The 25,848-nt window shown below is 33.8% G+C and overlaps 1 protein-coding gene across 1 annotated transcript; it reads left to right on the top strand.

Moving 5' to 3' along the window:
- Positions 1-24,146, top strand: LOC100375138 (cysteine--tRNA ligase, cytoplasmic-like). Its single transcript, XM_085498671.1, has 15 exons — positions 1-44; positions 5,726-5,906; positions 8,663-8,858; positions 10,373-10,516; positions 11,289-11,429; positions 11,689-12,012; positions 12,292-12,420; positions 12,647-12,880; positions 13,089-13,186; positions 15,868-16,057; positions 17,757-17,825; positions 19,087-19,168; positions 19,654-19,802; positions 20,165-20,308; positions 20,647-24,146. Exons 1-15 carry the CDS (start codon positions 32-34, stop codon positions 20,770-20,772), a joined length of 2,220 nt encoding a protein of 739 aa, XP_085354797.1. The 5' UTR covers positions 1-31; the 3' UTR covers positions 20,773-24,146.
- Positions 24,147-25,848: the final 1,702 nt, after the last annotated feature.

The raw sequence follows: 25,848 nt of genomic DNA, 5'->3' as shown, positions 1-25,848 counted from the left end.
AATATACTTCCGGTATTTCATCAGCCGCAAGATGTCCGACGCCGGTAAGTGTTGCCACGTTTGTAATCTTCTTTGTATGTTACTTCTCTTCGTCACTGTTTCCGTACGCTGAGACTGTAGGGTTAAACTTTCATGGTAAACACACGCAGATATCAGACTTGATCGCCTTATGTGTACAAGTCACAGCCGTAGCAATCCGGGTATCAATGCCATGAGGTGACATCACATATGTTCCTGTACAGTCCTATCCTTGATTGTGATTTCAGTGAGCCCAGGTTTTGGTTGCAGTCGACTGTCTATAATTTGAGATATTCTAAACCATGTAAAAGACGTCTGAATGGCGTTGATAATAATAATATTAATTTAGTTATTAAAAATGTTGTTGTTAATACATATATTGTCATCTCACATGTACTGTGAAATACTTTATGTTCGCGGAGATATTGATATTATTTTTCATTATTTTCGCCAGATCAATTTTGCGCGAAAATAAAGTCAGCGCTAACGTCTCATGCATTCATGAGGAATATTAATGAGTTCACGCAAACAAACAAAACGCGTGGCCCGAAATACAACAGCATTGACGTAACATTAGTAAACACGTACCCTTTCACGATTAGTATTTCATTGTGGCTTTATTTACACTTGCACGGAATAATTCTGTACACAATAAATAATGACATATTTGTACTTCTACTGTAATACATGGGATGTATTACTGTTGTTCAGTTTACAGTTATGCAAACAACCACATGGGCTCCGAATGTAAATGACTGGATTTTGTGCACTTTATTTGGTTCATATTTATTTGAAAAATTACATTGCTAAGTTGAATGTATATATGTATATAGTTTTTTCGACAGACTTTTCGTTTTCAAAGTTTTCGAATAATTATATTTATTATACAGTCCAATTATAGCATTTACTCTCACAAAGGTAATAACAGTTGGAGGAACAATGTAATTTAAGAAATATTAAAACACTTCAAAATAACCTGTTCGCATATTCTAATGAATGAGTTTCATTTTGGATAAAAAACAAAGTGTTTTGCGCAGTTGCAAGTCATGTTGCTAACTAAATGTCCGAATAATTCTTAGAATGGCTATAAGCTTATCCATATCAGTGATAAGATCTAGTGAGTTGAGAACTGAGGTTATATAGAAGTCAAGATAGCTGCAAAAATTAGTATGCTAATCTGACCCAAGCCAGTTGCATCATGCTCAAGTGCTCCTGGTAATGTGCCAATTACAATATTATGGGGCCTTACTGTGACTCCAAACATATAACGATAGGAGCATGAATATATGCACTAAGGATACTTCATTTGGGTATTTAATGAACATGAATGTTTTTTTTGGGGGGCCAAAATGTACCATAACACGTGAAAAATATTAAATGGCAGCTAATGTATGCAAAATGCATATCAAATTGCAGAAAAATATTAATTGCCAAGCTTTGAAAGGTTAATCTTAAATTTTTAATTAATTTTTAATATGTCTCCATTACTTTTAGCTTTAGCAGGTAAATGTGCATGCACATATTATTACAAGACTCTGCTCGGCTGAAAATAATTCATAGTGTTTGATTGACTGCAATCCCCTGCCTTGTGTTATACTAATGAATTTTGCACAGAAGTACACACCAGTATTCTATTGGTAGGGGAAAGCAGTTGAAAATGTCCCAAATTGGGGAAAAAATAGTTTGAACTGCAACAAAGTGTTCTAGAAGCATTTGTAGTGAAATAAAATTTGTAAAAAAACTAGCATTACGATACCGGTATATCGTTTGAGATATGTTGAGTTACAGCATATATTACTGGAGTAGAATCATATTATTACCAAACGCTTCAGCGTGGTATTAAGAGTTTGTTTTCAGGGGTGGGTGATACCAAGGTGGGAAATGGATGCACATATGGGGTTAATTCCTTGAATTGCAATATAGAGGGTTCAGGCTGAAATACAATATATAGTGTTTTCATGTTTCGTCTGATATTTCTGTGGTATTCTGCTGCTGTAAGTAATGCACGATTTGTTCCGAAATTCAGTATATTGTGTGTATTCCAGGATTATTCGTTTTTTGCTGAAAACACCCCTATTTTTTAGTGGCAGAGTTTGAATAGTCTCACTCCCACTGGGAAATCTGCATTGTTGCTTGAATGTGAGTCAATTAAACACATTTTCCAGACCGGCGAAAGAGTATGCAACAGCCAATTTTAACAGCCTGTCACGTGATTTTAGTCTGAATGTCAACATGAAGAGGCTAGTCCATTTTACACAGGAGTAATTGGGAGTAGAAAATGTGAGGAATAGTATCAACAGAGATGTGTATAGTGAAAAGTAATATCTATCCTTCATTTACATCTCTGAGCATTTCTGTTTTAGTATATTGGTTTGAAAATGTTGAACTTGCATGATTTGCAATGTGTTTTTTTAATGGGACTCCCCTATTGATCGAATCCCGGGTTTGAACGAGAACGGCACACCACGTGATTCGTTTGAATACAATGCTGATGGCAAACATGCCGTGTTACTGCGGTACTCCACTGACGGGATGACTTACTGCATGCTACAACTTCGCTTGTGATGTTGCTTGTTAGCCATGGATTACATGAATCTTGATTACCAGTCAAATGTTGCTCATTTGACGTTGGTAATCTTTATTTGGAACTGAGTAACTTCCTGGTACTTCGTACTATGATAAAAATCAGTCAACATACATCAAGTTCTCTCAATCGTAGTATTCCATGTGATGTACACCTAATATGCCAAAAATGTTGCTGAACGATTTGAACTGAATAAAAATAGCAGACGAAAATTTGTTTACAAAATAAAAATACTTCGATTGCCAATGAAAACCGGTAAAAAACAAGCAATATGTTTTCGGCTGTTATCATGGAAGGGACATGAACGTGAAGCTAACGTCTGTTTATAACTAAAACCGGGCACCTTATACGAGGTTTGCAAAATAACATGGCAGTCATTAGAAGTCACTTTATTTTATTGTTAGAACGTATTCAGCCGTTAAATGTATAATTTCCAATCGTTTTGCGATAGTATTGTCTAGATTGGAAGCAGCATTTACATGTTATTCAAAGTTCAAAGCTGCGTTGGGATTCCGTTGACAGTGGTAACAATGTCGGCGCCGGTGATCTCTTACCAGTGCGCAACGTAGCCAAAATAAAAGGCATGATCATTTGGGCACTGCTATTAAAAGACTTTGGCTGTTGCCATGGTAGCGGTGGGTCAGGATTGTTTTTCCAATTAGTGATGGTACGACCTGCCTGTCAAGTATGGACCGTGACAAAATCAGCCAAGCCAAAAAAAAATCACAGAAGAGTTAAAAAGCCATTCCTGCTGAACAGTTACTCTAACTTCGGGGTCAACTTTCTCATTAATGAAAAAAGATATCAAAAATTCAAATAGTAACTTTTTGCCCACACTCCAGCCGAGTACAATGAGCTATGTCTGAGGTGTTGTATCACAGGGAGTTGGACAAACTTGTGTATTTTAATAAATTATTGAATAATAAAATGTTATATAACTTTTCTTTTACCCCCCCTCCCCTTCCTGGTATCTATTTCAAGTATTTTTGTCAGGTTCAAATCGTTCACCAGCATTTTTGGCATGTTAGATGTACATCACATAGAATACTAGGATTGGGAGAACTTAATGTTTGTTGACCACCTGGAATCTGACTTTTATAAATCTTGAAGGGCTCTCGGAAGATCCACCCGCTGCCTGGACCCGCAGTAAAATCTCCGATTAATATGGAGCCGCAACCATCAACATCGATATACCATGAGGTTTCTGCTGGCGACGTTGCGGCGTTACTCAGTTCCAAATAAAGATTACCAACGCCAAATTAGCAAAATTTAACCGGTAACCAAGACTCAGTCTATCCACGACAAGCAAGCAACATCACAAACGAGGTTGTAGTGTGCAGCTCACGAGTCAGCGACGACCGATTTCAACGAAAGTCATTCCGTCAGTGGAGTACCGCAGTTGCACGGCATGTTTGCCAATGCACAGATCTGTGGAGGAACTTTTAACTTCAACATCAACCGTGTATCGTAGTCGCCCAGTTTAAGTTCTGGTTCTGTCGTGGTCCCAACTAAAGGGCGACAGTCGTCGTGTCGCGTCCTGTTCGATATGGGACTCACAGCGACGTATACAACGCGTGTAAAATACATTGTTTATTTACATGAAATTCGAACACGCGTTGTGCTACGACCACCGCGCTTAAACATCCACGAGTTATTTATTCGGACAATGACTTAAATTAGACGTCTGATTATTTTATTTTCACACGTACAGCGACACGCGTTCTACACTGACAAGCATTGCTAGGTCGCAGCACTGTCTTGGAGCATATTAATGGGCAATTGGGTTCCCCGATCTAAATTTCTATCCCGGTTTGTTGCACGTTCTTTTTTTAATATGAAATAATCAAATATGGGACATGTGTATAATAACAGAACCCCACACCCTCCCCGTGGCTTCGCTCGTGAAAGTACGGCAGCAGGATACACCGCATCACTCGTGAAAATAACTTCCATACGCAATGAAAGCCACGGGGAGGGTATCTGTCATAATACTTCATTATCACTAAAAACATTTTTCCCCTGAAATAAATTTCAGTGAAAATTCCATTTCCCTCATACTCTATTGAGACACAGCGCAGTGAAAATTGGATTCACATGTAATGCTTGAAAACATGTCAGCAAAAATAAATTAAGTGAAATTCTACGTGACTTCATAATAGTTGGAAATGAACACATTACACCCGACCCTACCACTCCATATACAATGTAAACTACACCCCAAAACATCCTTTCACCCACAGTTACTACCGTGTTTCACCAGTGTATTCTATTTGACGTCAGGAGAAATTGAAATAAACAAATTAATTATAATTTCAGCCTCTAGTTTACCACTGATTAAATAAACTACCTCGTCTTTATGTCAACTTGCAGTTATTCGTTGCCTACATCAGTGACTTCAAAATATATGTTTCAATCCCAGGAATTTCACTCGCTGTTAATTGCATGGGAGTGGCAGTCTTTAATGAATTTCTATTGTTATGTCAATTTCTTGCGATTACTCGAACATTAAGCTGTAACCACATACCGCCTAGGTGCTGTAATTAAATCCTGGTGTAAGCACCATATGAACTATGAACAATGCATGTGAAGCCAGCTGTGGGGTATATTCAATCCTATAGATTTCTCATTGTTTGGTAACTATTTGCTGCAAATGCAACAAAAATCAATATAAAAAATATTACCCACACAGTATTCTACAGGTTACTTGTTAGTATTAGATTTTAGAATCGATTTCACCCAATCTGATTAAAATATGATTCTCGTTTGGGAGTTTTTTTATTATGTATTTTTATTATTTTTCATATAGTTTATATTTTCTTATTTATTTGCTGCTTTAGTAAGTTTTTGTAATTGCCTGCATTGTATATGTATGTATGTGGTGATAATTAAAATAATACAAAATAAGATAAAAATAAAAAAAAAAGACTAAATGATAAAAAAAAACATAGCACTAATAAAATAATATATATGAAGATGCACACCATACAATGCATCATATTTTAATTAATTTTTCAAAATCATCAATGGCTGAACAATACTATATACTGCATTTGTTGAAGACCAATATCTATCAATATGATCCTTGAGTTTGATAGATTTTTTTCTGTTGCTTCATTGTTTCAGATAGTAAGAAAAGAACACAGCCAGCATGGCAAGCACCAACAGGTAGCAAGAACTCACAGTTGTATCTTTATAACAGTTTAACGAGACAAAGAGAACTGTTTATTCCACAGAATGGAAAACAAGTATTATGGTATAGTTGTGGTCCCACGGTTTATGATGCCTCACATATGGGTCATGCTCGGTAAGTGTGATTGAGAATAATTCTAACGTTCTAATAATATTAAAAAATCTGGCTCAGTTAGTATACAATGTCTTATTACATTTGAGTATCAAAGTTTCATAAAAAAAAAAAAACTAGTCACAAACTGTGCTTTACAGTTGGTGTACAACTGTGAATACCAAGTATGTTCTGCCTTTTTTAGTGAACATATGTTTCAGAAAGATATGTTTTTCATGGAAATTCAAAAACCCTCACCGTGAAATACCTTCCTATTCACATTCAAATCAGAAGATGCAGTCTTTATTGGTGAGAAAAGCTTTTTGTCAAACCCCATTACCCATGATTTGTGTTTCTCTCTCTGAATCACAACTGATTTATGTGGAGTGTGTACCCCACTGTATTAAAATGTTTTTTTAATGATTCATATATAATGATCTGTGTTTCTCTCTGAATCACAACTGATTTATGTGGAGTGTGTACCCCACTGTATTAAAATGTTTTAGTAACGATTCATATTTAATGATCTGTGTTTCTCTCTGAATCACAACTGATTTATGTGGAGTGTGTACCCCACTGTATTAAAATGTTTTCGTAACGATTCATATATAATGATCTGTGTTTCTCTCTGAATCACAACTGATTTATGTGGAGTGTGTACCCCACTGTATTAAAATGTTTTCGTAATGATTCATATATAATGATCTGTGTTTCTCTCTGAATCACAACTGATTTATGTGGAGTGTGTACCCCACTGTATTAAAATGTTTTCGTAATGATTCATATATAATGATCTGTGTTTCTTTCTGAATTACAACTGATTTATGTGGAGTGTGTACCCCACTGTATTAAAATGTTTTCTTAATGATTCATATATAATGATCGGTGTTTCTCTCTGAATCACAACTGATTTATGTGGAGTGTGTACCCCACTGTATTAAAATGTTTTCGTAATGATTCATATATAATGATCTGTGTTTCTCTCTGAATCACAACTGATTTATGTGGAGTGTGTACCCCACTGTATTAAAATGTTTTCGTAATGATTCATATATAATGATCGGTGTTTCTCTCTGAATCACAACTGATTTATGTGGAATGTGTACCCCACTGTATTAAAATGTTTTCGTAATGATTCATATATAATGATCTGTGTTTCTCTCTGAATCACAACTGATTTATGTGGAGTGTGTACCCCACTGTATTAAAATGTTTTCATAACGATTCATATATAATGATCTGTGTTTCTCTCTGAATCACAACTGATTTATGTGGAATGTGTACCCCACTGTATTAAAATGTTTTCGTAATGATTCATATATACTTAGTTATTATCACTACTGTATAGTTTGGCATCAAACGTTGAAATTGTAAAATATTCATTATCAGGATGCTGGGAAATAGTTTTGACTGGTCGAAGACCACACTGACCATAAAGGAATTCTATATCGTTGGTTGGTATTCATCTGCTGAGCTATTGTGATTGTAGTTTTCAGTCGCTAAATTGAAATTACAAAATGTTTATAAATATTTTCTATAAAATACATATTTCTGTAGTATATTTATTTTTAGTAGAATCAAACAAAATATCTTGACACTTCAGACAGTCGCATGGATTATAAAAAATCACTGACTACTCACTAGCAACTATGACCCTGAATTCGTTGAGAATTTACATTACAGTTTAGCAGTGTGCACACAATCCATCATGCTAGTTACTCTGAAATACTTTATTTCAGCTGGAATTAATTTTCATAGTTCATTTTCACTGATTGTTGATGAGTTGAATGTAAAATGTAAAGGTATTTTCACTAGATTTTATTTCCACTGATTAATCCCTTCAGCAAAAATAAAAGTACTTTACAGTAGTAGACTCATAGATTAACATATCTTGAACATCGATCACAAATTTCACACATACATTATCATGCATCTCAGGATACATATGCACTTCCATTCATTGAGATAGTGAAATGGCAGCCATTTTGGTGCTAAAAATTTATCAAAATCAAGCATATCTGTCATTTCGTATCAGAATCAGAGTTGTGTATGGACAGATTTTAAACTACCGTAGGTACATACATTCAGACTGTGACGTACGTCATTTTGTTTTTCAGCTCAAATTCAAAATGGCCTACTGTTGGCCATTTTGTTTTAATGAATACTGTTTCGGAGTCTGACATGCCTTGATAATTGCTTTCTAACAAATTATACATGATGCGTTTTATGTTTTTATTCATCAAAGTGGCTGCCTCATTTCAGTTTTGTGTACTTTGTCATGTCATACAATGTCAGTATGAAAAACTGCATTTTATATTTCAGAATTATTATTTTTGGGGGATTTTTTTCTCTCTTTCTATAAATCTTGTATATCCTGATGAATCGCTGTGTAAAAGAACGTTTTAATATACTTGAGTATGGTCGTTACTGTTTCAAGATCATGAACTCCAAGTTGCCACAAAAAATGTTTCACATGTCTTGGTATACCTCAGTACCATTCATAAAAGGCCCATTATTTTTATTCATAGAAAATATTGTTCTCTACATCCCCTTATTATCTTGTGTTTGGAGAGTTTTTTTCTTATTCCCCATAGAGCCTGTGTATTGAGTGCATTATATAAACTTACTACAATCAGATTTTATTAAAGTTAATAACAATTAAACAATTCTCAATCTCTTTGTAAAACTGTATCAAACAACCTCAACTTCAAAAAAACTTAATTGCATATATGCATGACAGATACAATGTTTTTGAAATGTGTATTTTTTTTCCCCCTTAGGTCCTACATATCTTTTGACATTTTACGCCGTATTTTGAGTGAATATTTCAACTATGATGTTGTTTACTGTATGAACATTACTGACATTGATGATAAAATAATCAGAAGAGCACGTCAGAATTACTTGTATGAGGAGTACAAGAAGACTGTGCAATGTCCTATGAAATTATTACAAGATGTTCAACCTGCCGTCAAGGTAAAGTAAATGTAACATCTCTGTGAGACACATACTAAGAAATAGTAAATACTTGAACTGGACACAACGTAATCTATCAGAGTTCGATATCCTTGCAATTCCCTACCACCTCTGATCAGTTATTCGCTGACTTTGCCCGTGTGTCGTTTGGATTGTCCATACGATAATTTCATATCAAATTCCAAATCTTCAATATGGTTGTACTGTCATTTTACTGACGCAAACGTAGCTGTTAACAAATGGTGAATAATTAAAGTGGGGGAGTCGTCACCTACGCATGCGTCAGGTGGCCATAGCGTGTCATTGCTTATAAACAAGCGTCTACCCGTGAGCCTTTGCGTTCTTACCGTGTGTTGTTATCATCACTTGGGACTCACTTCCCACATGCGCGCAGATGACGACACTCTTGCTTTAACAAATGGTTACCGAAATGAAGGTCAATATTCAGTTTTAATTTAAATGCTGTAAATAGATCGTTGAAGTCTATTGCAGATGCCATTTCTTGTATACAACTACACATACGCAAAAATGAAATCAAGGTCACTGGATTTTTATTTTTGACAAGAATGAGTTTTATTAGCTCCGCTATCGGCTTTGTCAAGCGGAGCTTATCATATGAGTGATTGTCCGTCGTCGTCCGTGTCAATGTTTTACTTTTTCGACTTCTTTTTGAAAACTACAAGCCTGAATGCTTTCATACTTGGTGTATATGTACCTTGGGTAGACCTCTCTTAGGTTTGTTCATTTCATGTTGATATCTTCAATTCTCTAATTTTGATGAATATTTTTGTCATTTTTGGTAAAAAGTGATATTTTCGACTTCTTGTTAAAAACCGCAAGTCCAATTGCTTTGATACTACATATATAGGTACTACATGTGGACTTCTCTAAGATTTGTTCATTTCGTGATGATATCTTCAATTCTCTAATTTTGGTGAATATTTTTGTCATTTTTGGTAGAAAGTGATATTTTCGACTTATTGTTAAAAACTGTAAGTCCTGTTGCTTTGATACTATACATATTGTTCATTTTCCAATGATGTCTTCAGTTCTTTAATTGAAATGTGCATTGCTAACAGCGGAGCTATCTCAGTCGATAGGCTGCTTGTTGACTGCCATGTGACTGTGGTCTGACCAATCAACATGACAAACTTGCACATGGATAAATATAATAATATGGCGGAACACCACTACTTAGACACAAATGGTGTCCTTACACAGAGTTTGTGGCATCATGGTAAGCGGCAAAAATGCTGACAGGGAAATGTAGAAAACCTGGCATTCTAAATTGAAAAACAATAAGTTGTCTTTTTTACAGGAAACAACAGATAGGTATTTTCAACATTAGCCATACAGAAGAATCATTTCCCCTGAAACAAGTCCCTAATAATTTAAGGGGTTAGCATTTGTTTAATGTGTTTTTTTCAATATTTTTTTTTTATTTTAAATTATTGATGGTTAGGACAGTATCTATGACTGTGTTTAAATTTCCATTCACTATCTTTATATTATAGGTCTATCAAGAAAAACTTCTCAATGAAACTGATCCTGATAAAAAGACAATGCTGGAAAAAATTCTGAAGAAGGTGGAAGATGGAGTTACTAAACTTAAACAGTACTTGAACAATGATTCCAGTCAAGATAATAGTGTCATACAGGTAATACACTATTATGATATTATTGGCTCTGATTGGTTAATAATAGTCAGTGATATGTTTATCTGCAAATGCATCAGTGTTCTGATTGGTTAATAATAGTCAGTGATATGTTTATCTGCAAATGCATCAGTGTTCTGATTGGTTAATAATAGTCAGTGATATGTTTATCTGCAAATGCATCAGTGTTCTGATTGGTTAATAATAGTCAGTGATATGTTTATCTGCAAATGCATCAGTGTTCTGATTGGTTAATAATAGTCAGTGATATGTTTATCTGCAAATGCATCAGTGTTCTGATTGGTTAATAATAGTCAGTGATATGTTTATCTGCAAATGCATCAGTGTTCTTCCTAGAAATTTAAAGCACTGTGGTGGTACATATGTACATGCTACTTTGCATATCATTTGCATAATTATTCAAATCAGAAATTGTGATGATTGACATATTCATTTACACACTGCATCATGAGTGTAATGTATCAATTTGATTTAAAAATCGAGCAATGGCTTATATATCTGGCAGTGTCAGACCAGTGTGGCACTAAGCACTATGGCAGTATCACTGCACTGTTTGTTTCCTGGGGAGAACCAAACTTTGTTAAAGGAATGGCATATTTTGCTGTTTGTTTTGCATATTTTCTAGGTTTTAAAAGTTTTGTCAGTAAAAAAGGGATTTCTTGTACATTTTTGTATTTTAATGTGAAATTTATTTACTGGATTTTAATATCAATATTTCATTATTTCAACTATTATTATTTTTTCCTAAATACAGAAAGTTCTAGAAGATTCTCGGGATGTTCTTGCTGACTGGCTGGATGCCAAGTCTGGACATGAGGTCACAGACAACTCTATTTTTTCATTATTACCAAAATATTGGGAAGAGGAGTACCACCGTGATATGGCTTCGATCAATGTAAGTCATTTTGCTGTTTGCCTAGACTGCTAAACAAGGTTTGAAAGACAGGCATCTTATTGGGTTACGTTGACAACACTAAAGATAATACAGAGTGTTACTGAAAATTGTTTTTTTATTTTAAAAAGCAATTAAATGTCTGGTGTGCAAGTGTTTTCTGGAGGGTATGTATATACACAAGGTAAATGCCTTTATTGCTGTTAATTTTAAAAATCACATGTATCTTGTAACGCCACTGGTTTGGTTTCATATTTCACAGGTATTACCAGCTGATGTGTTGACCAGGGTGAGCGATTATATTCCAGAAGTCGTTGAATATGTCAAGAAAATAATAGACAATGGATACGGATATGTATCTAATGGCTCAGTATATTTCTCTGTATCAACTTTTGATAATGATCCAAATCACTCGTATGCTAAATTAGTACCAGAAGCTGTTGGTGATTGTAAAGCATTGGAGGAAGGGGAAGGTGATCTGAGTATTTCACAGGATAGATTGGATGAGAAAAAATCACAAGTAGACTTTGCTGTGTGGAAGAAATCGAAGCCAGGTGAGCCAGCGTGGGATTCACCATGGGGAAAGGTATGAATGTAGAACCGCACTATAGTGCTTTTTGCATAGCAAAATTCTGTCAATTTGTTTAATTATCCATCTGGTTTTCAGCTGACTTGTACTATTGTTCATAAATCGATGGTAGAATGGTTGAAATCCAATGCGCATTGCAACTTTACTGCTTTGTAAATATGATTGATATGAAACAATGACTGTATGTACCGGTAATTTAAGTCAACAAATAAATTATCACTCTTTAAGTCTAACATGAGATAAATATTCCACTGAGTACTGTTATTTGTATTACAGGGTCGTCCCGGTTGGCACATTGAATGCTCCGTTATGGCAAGCTGTATCTTGGGAGAATCATTAGATATTCACACTGGTGGATTTGATTTACGATTTCCACACCATGACAATGAACTTGCACAAGCTGAGGTAAGTCACCAGTAACTATCAGCACAGTAATACTGGTACATATGTTCAGGATATTGAATTTGTAATTTTGATAACTGAAAATTGATTTTACAAGAGTTTGCTGAAGCAATGTATAAAAAATTATGGGTCCTCTACATGTGCACAAATTTGTATTTGGTACATTTGTGATGCTAATTCTGCCTTAAATACTTAAAAAACTGTTATTCTGTACTCTTCCAATATATAGGCATACTATGGTAACGACCACTGGGTGAGATATTTCCTCCACTCCGGCCATCTCACGATACAGGGCTGCAAAATGTCTAAATCACTCAAGAATTTCATTACAATCAAAGACGCGCTGGAGAACCACACTTCAAGACAGTTGAGATTAGTATTTCTGCTGCATTCATGGAAAGACACACTGGATTACTCTGATAATACCATGGAGAGTGCCGTACAGTATGAGAAATTCATTGGTGTAAGTGTGTTTATTGAGACAGTCATTTCATATGAATAGTTCATGGGAGGTTGTAATTTATCTTAGTCAGCTTTACAATCAAACCTTTCAGCACTAGGATAATAAATCTTGCTTATAATAGACTAATAGAGCAAATATGGTTTGTATTTTGCTTTTTGACCAATGGGCAGCTTGAACACTGAATAATGAATATTTAAATTTCTTGTAGGAATTCTTTTTAACTGTGAAAGACATCTTGAGGAATGCGGCAGATGGACCGGAAAAATTCTTAAAATGGGGAGAATCTGAGCTAAAACTGAATGAACAGTAAGTATACCGGGTAGACAATCCTGTTGAGATCAGTTTGTGATATACACCAGTCTCGTGGTTTGTTTTACTGTACAGCCATTGGCTTTTTTAGAATCTATGAGATGAATATTTACTGTGTCCGAGAAAACTGTGAATATTACCGTAAGAACTCCAAAATTTCGACCCCTCTAAAAATTCGCTCTTCTAATAATTTGCCGGGTTTTGGTATTTTATTTACCTCTTAATTTTCAACTCCACTAAAAATTGCCGACTCATTCTTATTCGAAAATTTCGACCAGTTTTGGTTTCCCCCCGAACGAAAAACAAAACAATGTGAGCGTTCAACGGGACTTTCCCCGAAGGCATGAATCCAGGTTTCTGATTGACTGAGAGATTATTATTTTATTAGGAACGAAAATATATTCTAAATAAACGAAGTTTCAAATAAAAACGAACACAAAAATCTCGGCATGCTGCGTTTCTGAATTGTTGATTATTACTCAGTAGTGATTATAATAATGTACACAAAATAAATTCGTTGAATTGTTATGAAATACAAATAAAAGTCAACTTAGTTTCATCGTAAGCGAATGATTCCGGTCTCGTATAAACGTTTGATGCTGTAGGATATCCGCCATGTTTTCTTAGGTCAAATAGGTCAAATCGCTAATTAACCAATCAAAAAGCTGGATGATGCCAACGTGTTCAAATTACCATAGCTTATTTAAATATGTTAATGTTATTGAACGCAATGCGGAAGAGATTGATGTTGTAGTACGATCTTTTGGCTTGGATTTTGATGCGAAAACGACATGATTTTTTTTTAAAATCAAAATATTAGTTGTTTTTAAAAAATAAACTGGGCATCTGAAGAATAATTTAACATTGTTCACAGTGATAACAGCTCATTGTCGAAACGAAGCTTACCCGCTCACGCTAGTCACGATAAAAATCATACTCTTGAATAGACGTCAATGACTACGGTAAAACTTAGACTCTATTTTAGCTCTATTTTATTGAAATGTCCGAAAAATGACGCCAAAATACACCTTAAAAGTCCCATTTTATTTTCTTTAATCCCATTTTATTTTTTAATCCAAGGGCGAATTTACGGCAGAATCTGGTCCCTCAAATAAGGGACACGTGAGCTTTGATTCTAACCGGATACATTGCACTGGGTCGGGGCGTTAGTTTGCTAAACTTCCATGTATCTTTTGTCCAATGGGTACCTGTACTTCGAACATTCGCAAGTTTTCCTAGGTAGTGCGAGACAGCTTTGTCTTTTGACCAAATTTTGTGCTGACCTCTTCTCCGCGTCTTGATGTTTTGTTTTCCTTGTCATAATACTCACTGATTGATGACTTTGTTTTGATTTTGAGTTGTTTAGCCTACAACTCGGCCACGACCTTTGCTTTTACCGTGAAACATGGGGAAGTTTACGTCAATTGACGGACATTGCATTTTTTTAAAAACTAACGAAGCACACTGTCTATCATCCCCATTTTTTCATTTGCTGATTTTTATTCTGAAAAATTTGACCGTTCGAAAATGCACCTTAATTTAGACTCTAAAAACACATCACATTTCCAACACCAATTATTTAAAACCGGTCGAAATTTTGGAGTTTTTACAGTACATGCTTTCTAAGTTATGTGTGTTTGGACCCAAATGAGAATTACAATTACTCATGCATGACAGAATGTGATCTGACTACAAAATGAATCAGGATTCGACTACAAAATGAATCGGGATCTGACATACAAAATAATTCAGGATTCAACTACAAAATGAATCAGGATTTGACATACAAAATAATCCAGGATTCGACTACAAAATGAATCGGGATCTGAATACAAAATGAATCTGGATCTAACATACAAAATAATTCAGAATTCGACTACAAAATAATTCAGGATCAGATATACAAAATAATTTAGAATCTGACATACAAAATATTTCAGGATTCAACTACAAAATGAATCAGGATCTAACATACAAAATAATTCATGATCAGATTCGGGATTTGACTACAAAATGAATCTGGATTCGACTATAAAATGAATTAGGATCTGACATACAAAATAATTCAGGATTTGGCTACAAAATGAATCGGAATCTGACATACAAAATGAATCAGGATCTAACATACAAAATAATTCAGGATTTGGCTACAAAATGAATCGGGATCTGAATACAAAATGAATCAGGATCTGACATGCAAAATAATTTAGGATTCGACTACAAAATAAATCGGGATTTGACTACTAAATGAATCTAGATTTGACTACAAAATGAATCTGGATTCAACTACAAAATGAATCAGGATCTGACGTACAAAATGAATCAGGATCAGACTTACAAAATAAATCAGGATCTGACATACAAAATGAATCAGGATCTGACATACAAAATGAATCAGGATCTGACATACAAATTGAATCAGGATCAGACCTACAAAATGAATCAGGATCTGACATACAAAATGAATCAGAATCTGACGTTCAAAATGAATTAGCATACAGTATCATATACAAAATGAATTAGAATTCAACATGCAAATAAAACAGGATTTGACATGCATTATGAACCAGTGCCCAACGTACAAAATGAACCAAGACTGATTAGTTAGTTGCAATTTACTTCATATGTTAAAGCCTTCTATCTTTAATACCTGCACTATTTTTTTTTATCTTCAACAGATTTCAGGAGTGTAAATGTAAAGTGCATGATGCATTGTGTGATTCTGTAGACACTCGCAGTGCAATGGAGCGTATGAGAGATTTAGTCGGTAATAGTAATATCTATATACGTGATATGAAAGCAGCAAAACTATTACCAAATAGTATACTACTACGAAATATTGCTGTCTATCTCACCAAAATTCTGAAGGTTTGTTAGATTTCATTTTACACTCACTATACATCACTAGGTATTGGAATGGGTAGCATTCAATAGTGTTTTTGACTCCCGTGTGCAAAGCACAAAAGGGAGTCTTTGCAGTTACCCTGTCTGTATGTATGTATTTATGTATGTCACTTTTTTGTTCCACCGTTATCTCAAGAACCACTAATCAAATTTTGGTGAAACTTGGTACATAGATGCTCTGGGATAATGCGCAGAGTTGATTAGGTTTTGGTAAAGTTCTATGAATATTAATTACCTAATTTGCATGATAATTAGCTGATTTTAGCTGTTCCAAGACTGTTCCACTGATATCTGAAGAACCACTCATTGGATTTTGATGAAACTTAATTGGCATATGGATGCTCTGAACTAGTGCACAGATTTGATCAGTTTTAGGTAAAAATCTATGAATATTAATTACCTAATTTGAATGATAATTAACTGATTTCAAGCTGTTCCAAGACTCTTCCACTGATTTTTGAAGAACCACTCATTGGATTTCAATGAAACTTGGCACATGGATGCTCTGAACTAATGCGCATATTTGATTAGTTTTGGGTAAAAATCTGTTAATATTATTAATTATCTAATTTACATAATGATTAATCAATTTTCTGCTTTTCCACTGATATCTCAAGTACTAATCATAACATTTCAATAAAACTTGGTACATAGATGTCAATTGACACTACACAGACCTGATAGTTTTTAGGGTAATATCAGTACATATTAATTACCTAATTTGCATAATTAATTTTCAGCTTTTGATATTTCGAGTAGTAATGATCACGTTTCAATGAAACTTGGTACATAGTTACTTGAGGACTGTGTAGACCCCTGATTAGTTTTTGGGTAAATATGTGTGAATATTAATTACCTTATTAGCATAGTTAGTTAATTTTCAGCTTTTCACCTGATATCTCAAGTACTAATCATCACATTTCAATGAGACTTGCGACATAGATATTCTAGGACTATGCAGAGACCTGATTAATTTTGGGATAAATAATTGAGCCTACATGTATTAATTACCTAATTTGGATAATTAGTTAATAATTTTTTGCTGTTCTATGGCTGTTGCACTGATGTCTAAAAACCACTCATTGGATTTCAATGAAACTTTTAAAGAGTACCCATCACATTTCAATGAACCTAGGACTATACACCATATTAGTTTTTTCGTAAATATTTATGCTTCTTAATCACCTAATTAACATAATTAATTAATACTGATATCTCAAGTATTGATCATCACATTTGAATAAAACTTGGTACATAAATGCTCTAGGACAATAGACAGCCTGATTAATTTTGGGTTAAAATCTGTTCATATTAATTCTCTAATTAGCATAATAATTAATATTTTTTTGGTTCTAATCACATTTCAATGAAACTTGGTACATTGTGCAGACCTTATTAGTTTTACACTTAAATCTGTTCATACTAGTTACTTTATTTGCATAATTAGTTTTTAGCTATTCCATCAATATCTCAAGTATAAGTAATTTTGAATTAATTTTTAATGTGTCTCCAATACTCTTCTCAGCACACAGGAGTTCTTTCTAAGCTTTCTTTGATTATCTGTGGTTTTAATGAACGTGATGGATCAATAATTCATCTTATTCAGGTTTACTGTATAAATCATTTCATACTGACTTCTATTGATATGTTTTTCTCCTCACAGATATTTGGAGCTATTGAAGGAGATGAAACAATCGGTTTCCCTATGAGTGTAGGAGATAATAACACCAATGTGAGTTGATCTTGTCTTTTTTAAAAATCTGTTTGTTCAAGGTGATTCCCCAACATTAAATGTTTTTAGCTCCGCTGTCGACTTTGTCGAGCGGAGCTTATCATATGAGTGATTGTCTGTCGTCGTCCGTCTCCGTCGTCGTCGTCCGTGTCAATGTTTTACTTTTTCAACTTCTTCTTGAAAACTACAAGTCTGAATGCTTTGATACTTGGTGTATATGTACCTTGGGTAGACCTCTCTCAAATTTGTTCATTTCATGATCATATCTTCAATTCTCTAATTTTGGTGAATATTTTTGTCATTTTTGGTAAAATTGCTTTGATATTACATATATAGGTACTACATGTGGACCTCTCTCAGATTTGTTCATTTTGTAATGATATCTTTAATTCTCTAATTTTGGTGAATATTTTTGTCATTTTTGGTAAAAAGTGATATTTTCAACTTCTTGTTGAAAACCGCAAGTCCAATTGCTTTGATATTACATATAGAGGTACAACATGTGGACCTCTCTCAGATTTGTTCTTTTTGTAATGATATCTTTAATTTTCTAATTTTGGTGAATATTTTTGTAATTTTTGGTAAAAAGTGATATTTTCGACTTCTTGTTAAAAACCTGAAGTCCAATTGCTTTGATATTACATATATAGGTACTACATGTGGACCTCTCTCAGATTTGTTCATTTGTACTACATGTGGACCTCTCTCAGATTTGTTCTTTTTGTAATGATATCTTTAATTTTCTAATTTTGGTGAATATTTTTGTAATTTTTGGTAAAAAGTGATATTTTTGACTTCTTGTTAAAAACCTGAAGTCCAATTGCTTTGATATTACATATATAGGTACTACACGTGGACCTCTCTCAGATTTGTTCATTTTGTAATGATATCTTCAATTCTCTAATTTTGATGAATATTTTTGTAGTTTTTGGTAAAAAGTGATATTTTCCACTTCTTGTTGAAAACCGAAAGTCTGATTGTTTTGATACTATACATATTGTTCATTTTCTAATGATATCTGTTCTTTAATTGAAATGTGCATTGTTAACAGCGGAGCTATCTCAGCCGAGAGGCTGCTTGTTTTTAGCTTACCCTGACTTTTGTTTTATGTACAGTGCATATCCATGTTTTAGACTATGTGACAGGGCTATATATAAAACTGTCATTCTATCATAATAGCATTATGTAAATTAAATTAATAAACTATCCTGGTATCAACTATTGATTTATAACCTGTCTGCTTCATTACATTATAAAACAGGTGGAAGATACAGTAATGCCGTATGTCAAGGTATTCGCCGATTTCCGAGATAAGGTGCGACAAGTGGCGAGAGAACAAAAAGGTAATGTAAATGGATTATCTCTTTGTGGTGAAATAATATAAATGAAAACATATTTCCACATATTTCTACTGTCACTGATTTTTTTCTTGTTAGAATGAGGAAAAAAATTGTCAATGCATTAAAGTAGGATATGTTGAAGTTTGTTAGAAATGCTGTGATACATAATTATGGGTAGCATTTGGCTTCATATGTTTTATATTATCATATATTTTTCATTGTATTTACAGTGTGTTGTATTTTACTTGTATTGCATAGAGTATCTGCATTTTTACTAATTAGGAAATCTGAATATGAAATGATTATGTAGTATTTCCAAGTTTATAGTAAAAATGTTCCAATGAGTTCAAATGAAATCCAATCAGCTGTGAAAATCACTGTACATTTTGGTTGTGGTTGAAATGATAAAATACATTTTAAAATACTGGGTTATGAACTGTGTCTATATTAAGCTTAACTGACATTCTGGGACCCTTTTTTTTCAACAGTTGTTGAAGTTTTAAAGTTGTGTGATGAAGTTCGAGACGATATTTTACCAGAATTAGGTGTGAGGCTAGAGGACCATGAAGGGCAGCCCACTGTGGTTAAACTCGTTGATCGAGAAACGTTAATGAAAGAAAAAGAACAAATGAAAAAGGTACACTGTGTAATTACTGTTCTAGACTCTTGCTTAACTCTTGTATTTACAATTTGCCAGTACATGTGTAGTAATCTAATCGGTTTTCATTGTTAAAGTTGTGTATTTAGTCATGTTTGTTTGATACAATTTCTATGAAACGTATACACCACATGTACCGGTACATTGTTTGCTAATTTCAATTGAGTGCAGTGCAACACTCTAATTAAATGTCTAACTTTGATGAGATTAACAGTATGATAATTTTAACATTGATTGACTGGTGAAAGAACCATTATTGTTAACATTCAAATGTTAATTAAAGTTAATCACCATTTTAGCCAATGATTTCGAAAAAATTAATGTTCAATTTGTCTATACAGCTAGCAGAGGAAAAACAAAGGAAGAAAGAAGAAGCTAAACAAAAAGAACGAGAACGCCAAGCAGCCAAAGAAGCTCAGCGGCGTATTCCGCCATCAGAGCTGTTTTCAAATTTGAATGATCAGTACTCTCAGTTTGATGATCGGGTAAGTTTAAGGATTGGTAACCATGGCAACAACTATAGATTGTGTCTGGAAACTTGTCGCCTGGCACAACAAATATTTAAAAAAACAAATATATGAATATGTGTTTTTTGTTTTGTTTTGTTTTTATTTGCCCACGTTATAAATGGAATAGGACCACTGCATGTTTCTATAAAAAAATGTGTTTTTTGTAAAAAGTCATAAACTTAATAACAATTTCAAAAAATAAATTCTTGTGAATCTATTTTCAAAAATGTTTTTTTTTTCATGCAGCCTACACATCTGTGCTTATATAAATGCTACTTTATATAAATGTAAGCATTACTTTGTATTTATTGCAGGGAATACCAACGCATGATGCAAAAGGCGAAAAACTCAGCAACAAACAAGTCAAGAAATTAACTAAACAATACGAACAACAAGAGAAAGTACATAATGAATATTTAAAAAGTCAATCCAAAGATTGAATACTATAAAACTATCTTAATTAGGAGTAGTGTTACCATAAGGTATTCCATCCAATTACATGACACACTGGTCAGTCCACAACACTGTTTTGCTTGGTTTACAGAGAGACAATTATCATGTTACATTGTAACTGACTCACTTAAACTGAAACATGTCCAGTTTTGACTTTATTTTTTGTCAATAATGCTATGCTGATTTATTATTTTCAATATGTTGAACTTATAAGGAAACATCAAGCATTGTCTTGTGCAATATGGAAATTATTTTCTGATGCAGTACTGAATTTGATATATTGCTTACTGTATTGTTGTAACCATGGCTTGATAAGATGAGAGTTTTTAAGTGATATATGATGAAGACTCTAATATGAAGTCACGTAAATTGCGAGATGATCACAAAATTACTAGACAAATGAGTGTGTCTGTGACAGAACTGATTAATCTTGTGCTGCTCTTGACATTGTCCTTGCTTATATATAAAATTTGTTTATAAATACACAGATAGTCTCGCTCTGTCCTGTTTACGGGATCAAACCTTACTAAGCATTTACTGGGTTGTGTGATGCTATTGGCTAGAAATACTTTCATTTCATACAAAATGAGATCTTCATTGAGTAGATCATCGTACATGATATTCAAATTTCATGAAACCTTTGTGTAACATATACTGCTAGACTGAATAACTGCAATGAACTATGTGCTTTTATTGCTATCACTGCCTTTGCCATAATCCTATGAACTGGTATTTGAAATACGGATCTTGCCCATACCAATAGTTTACATTGTACAGCTATATAACTTTAATGATTTACCTCAATGTAGTTTGCAATCATAATTAATAAAAAATAATTTCCTGCATCAACCAATAGTACAATATTTCACATTTAATAAAAAATATACAAAAGAATGATATTCTGTGTTCATATATGACTGGGCCCTTTACGGCTGACACAGAAACTGTGTCAGGTCCTGGTTTAATCGGTCAGTAGTCAAATACATGTTTTCTAATCATTGACACTGATTGTATTGGTCCAGTGCAAACAAACTAAATTTATCAGTAACTTTAGTGAGTTTCTCTGTTATGTGTTCAAGATGTCAGCAACTTGTGGACTCACTTTTAAATTTTCTTATCACATACTGTGACCAAAATATTGAATCACACTGTACGTTAAGCCCATGTATCTTGCATTGGCTCAGTTGTGGCAATTTTATTGTTTTATATAATACTTCCTTTTAGGAATGAATTTGTAAATTCTAATGCAAAATTACTTTTACAAAATTGTTTTAAAAGAAGGAATTATCATATAACAAAATAAAATTGCCATAGCTCAGCCAGTCCAATGTTCCTGTGCAATGAGAGTATAAATTGTTGAATTATTCTGAAATATTTTCAATCTCTTCTTATAAATTATAATTAACATATTTGTTCTATTAGAAGTGCATCTCCATTATAGACCAAAACATTTATTGAATGCTGGATCATTAAAATATGACTTATTTTGACCACAAAAACATCTGTCATTTATGTAAGTGCATGCACATAGAACAAATAAGGTAAACCCTGTTAGAAAAAAAAATTACAATGATGTGACTTCAATTTTCTACTCCTTAACTATAAACTGAAGTGGTAAACACATGGTGTGCATTCAATATGGAGTCTTTATGACTACATAAATGGATATAATCCATTGTTTATTTTAACATGTATTGGATGACACCAAACACAATTTAAACAATTGCAAATATCAAAACTTGTATCAATTGTAACTTTTAAGTCCAATTCTGTAGTCACCATGCTTATGGTAAATTGATTTATCATGTTTATTTTATTAGCTCCGCTGTCGACTTTGTCGAGCGGAGCTTATCATATGAGTGATTGTCCGTCTCCGTCGTCGTCGTCCGTCGTCCGTGTCAATGTTTTACTTTTTCGACTTCTTCTTGAAAACTACAAGCCTAAATGCTTTGATACTTGGTGTATATGTACCTTGGGTTGACCTCTCTTAGGTTTGTTCATTTCATGTTGATATCTTTAATTCTCTAATTTTGGTGAATATTTTTGTCATTTTTGGTAAAAACTGATATTTTCGACTTCTTGTTAAAAACCGCAAGTGCAATTGCTTTGATATGACATATATAGGTACTACATGTGGACCTCTCTCAGATTTGTTCATTTCGTGATGATATCTTCAATTCTCTAATTTTGGTGAATATTTTTGTCATTTTTGGTAAAAACTGATATTTTCGACTTCTTGTTAAAAACCGCAAGTGCAATTGCTTTGATATTACATATATAGGTACTACATGTGGACCTCTCTCAGATTTGTTCATTTTGTAATGATATCTTTAATTCTCTAATTTTGGTGAATATTTTTGTCATTTTTGGTAAAAACTGATATTTTCGACTTCTTGTTAAAAACCACAAGTGCAATTGCTTTGATATTACATATATAGGTACTACATGTGGACCTCTCTCAGATTTGTTCATTTTGTAATGATATCTTTAATTCTCTAATTTTGGTGAATATTTTTGTCATTTTTGGTAAAAACTGATATTTTCGACTTCTTGTAAAAAACCGCAAGTGCAAATGCTTTGATATTACCTCTCTCAGATTTGTTCATTTTGTAATGATATCTTTAATTCTCTATTTTTGGTGAATATTTTTGTCATTTTTTGGTGAAAAGTGATATTTTCGACTTCTTGTTAAAAACCGCAAGTCCAATTGCTTTGATACTACATATATAGGTACTACATGTGGACCTCTCTCAGATTTGTTTATTTCGTGATGATATCTTCAATTCTCTAATTTTGGTGAATATTTTTGTCATTTTTGGTAAAAAGTGATATTTTTGACTTCTTGTTAAAAACCGCAAGTCCGATTGCTTTGATATTACATATATAGGTACTACATGTGGACCTCTCTCAGATTTGTTCATTTTGTGATGATATCTTCAATTCTCTAATTTTGGTGAATATTTTTGTAATTTTTGGTAAAAAGTGATATTTTCGACTTCTTGTTAAAAACTGTAAGTCCGATTGCTTTGATACTATTCATATTGTTCATTTTCTAATGATGTCTTCAGTTCTTTAATTGAAGTGTGCATTGCTAACAGCGGAGCTATCTCAGCCGATAGGCTGCTTGTTTCAAGATATATTTACCTTAAATTTGTGAATCATTGTATTTACTGTAGTTGCCATGCTTATTTTGACTTCCCATGTTTTTATTTTATTTCAAGACATATTTACCTTAAATTTGTGAATCACTGTATTTACTGTAGTTGCCATGCTTATTTTGACTTCCCATGTTTTTATTTTATTTCAAGATATATTTACCTTTGTTTAAGAATAATAATAAAATTTCTTCAATGCACAGGAATTGTTTGTCAATCTTGTAATTTTCCTTTTCTGTTTGAGTGAGAAACCACCCTAAAGAAATTGAAAGAGTGTGGTAACATTAATGGCATACACAAATTATTGATCAATGGAAAAGGTGACAGTGCAAAAAATATTGAACAATGGTGTGCGTTACACAAATAATATTGATTAAAGGGGTGGTTAAACAAATGATATTATTGCCCAATAGGAAAGGTGATTACCGGTACACAGATATTATTGGCCAATGGAAAAGATGGTTACACAAAGAATATTACTGACCAATGGGAAAGCTGGTTACACAAATGATAATCTCCACCAACAAGAAAGGATCACCAATAATATTACTGACCAATGGGAATGGTGGTTACACAAATTATACTATTGGCCAGTGGAAAAGATGGTTTCTCAAATGACATTACTGATCAATGGGAATGGTGCTTACACAAATGATACTACTGACCAATGGGAATGGTGGTTACACAAATGATAATACTGACCAATGAGAATGGTGGTTACACAAATGATACTACTGACCAATGGGAATTGTGCTCACACAAATGATACTACTGACCAATGGGAATGGTGATTGCAATAATTTACAAAGTTATTGTTACTTTATTGTTTTGTTTTTATTTTCCTGCCATATGGAATGATTTACTATATTTGTAATATCTATAAAAATATGTGCTTTTTACAATTCCAAACATGCAACTAATAAATCTTACAGATACAGGGTTACGAGTATTTAGTTACGCAGGGATTTTGTGATAGAACATGTATGCAATACCGTCAGTATATTGTATAGTCGCGGCGTCGTGTTAAAGTGGTCAAACGGAAGTTGATCTATCTCTTGATTATGCGAACACTTTTAATTGATACTTATTAAACAAACGAAGTCATGTATGAACTGTACTGTTGAGGCGCTGTCCATTTCTGTGTGTTGCACTGATAAGATATCTAGTAGGAAAATACAAAATATTGTCACAATTTATTAGTCCCCGTTCGGACGAAGTCCGAAAACGGGGACTTATGTTTTGCCCTGTGTGCGTCCGTGCGAGTGTGCGTGCGTCCGTGATCACCTGTATCTCAAACATGCATGGACCGATTAAGTTCAAACTTCACTCATACATCACGCATTATATGGGACATATGCACATGCATTTTTTTCATGATCCGATTAACGATAGCCGAATAGCAGCCATTTTAAGGCCGAAAATGCATCAAAATCGCACATTTTCACCATTCCGGTCCCGGATCTCAGTTATGCATGGACGGATTTCGTTCAAATTTGGTACATACATTAAACATAATAGGACCTTGATGCACGTCATTTTTTTTTTCCGGATCAAGTTCGAAATGGCCGACTGGTGGCCATTTTGTTTTAAAGAATTCAGTTCTGGATCCGTATCCGAGATATGTCTGGATTGATCAAGTTCAAACTTCACACACACAAGGTACATCATGTCACAAATATGTATGTGCATTTGTTTCATGATCCCATTAACGATAGCCAAATGGCGGCCGCTTTAAGGCCGAAAATGCATTGAAATCGCACATTTTCACCATTCCGGAGCCAGATCTCAGTTATGCATGGACGGATTTCATTCAAATTTGGTACATACATTAAACATAATAGGACCTTGATGCACGTCATTTTTTCTTTCGGATCAAGTTCGAAATGGCCGACTGGCGGCCATTTTGTT

This window comes from Saccoglossus kowalevskii, chromosome 1 (assembly GCF_978046115.1).
Source record: "Saccoglossus kowalevskii chromosome 1, keSacKowa6.1, whole genome shotgun sequence".
NCBI classification, from domain to species: Eukaryota; Metazoa; Hemichordata; class Enteropneusta; family Harrimaniidae; genus Saccoglossus; species Saccoglossus kowalevskii.
This window is presented reverse-complemented; position numbering and strand designations above follow the sequence as displayed.

Excerpts from the sequence above, each read along its gene's own strand:
- LOC100375138 (XM_085498671.1), top strand. Across the intron at positions 8,859-10,372 it reads ATGTTCAACCTGCCGTCAAG|GTCTATCAAGAAAAACTTCT; the intron begins GTAAAGTAAATG and ends TTTATATTATAG. Across the intron at positions 20,309-20,646 it reads ACTCTCAGTTTGATGATCGG|GGAATACCAACGCATGATGC; the intron begins GTAAGTTTAAGG and ends TATTTATTGCAG.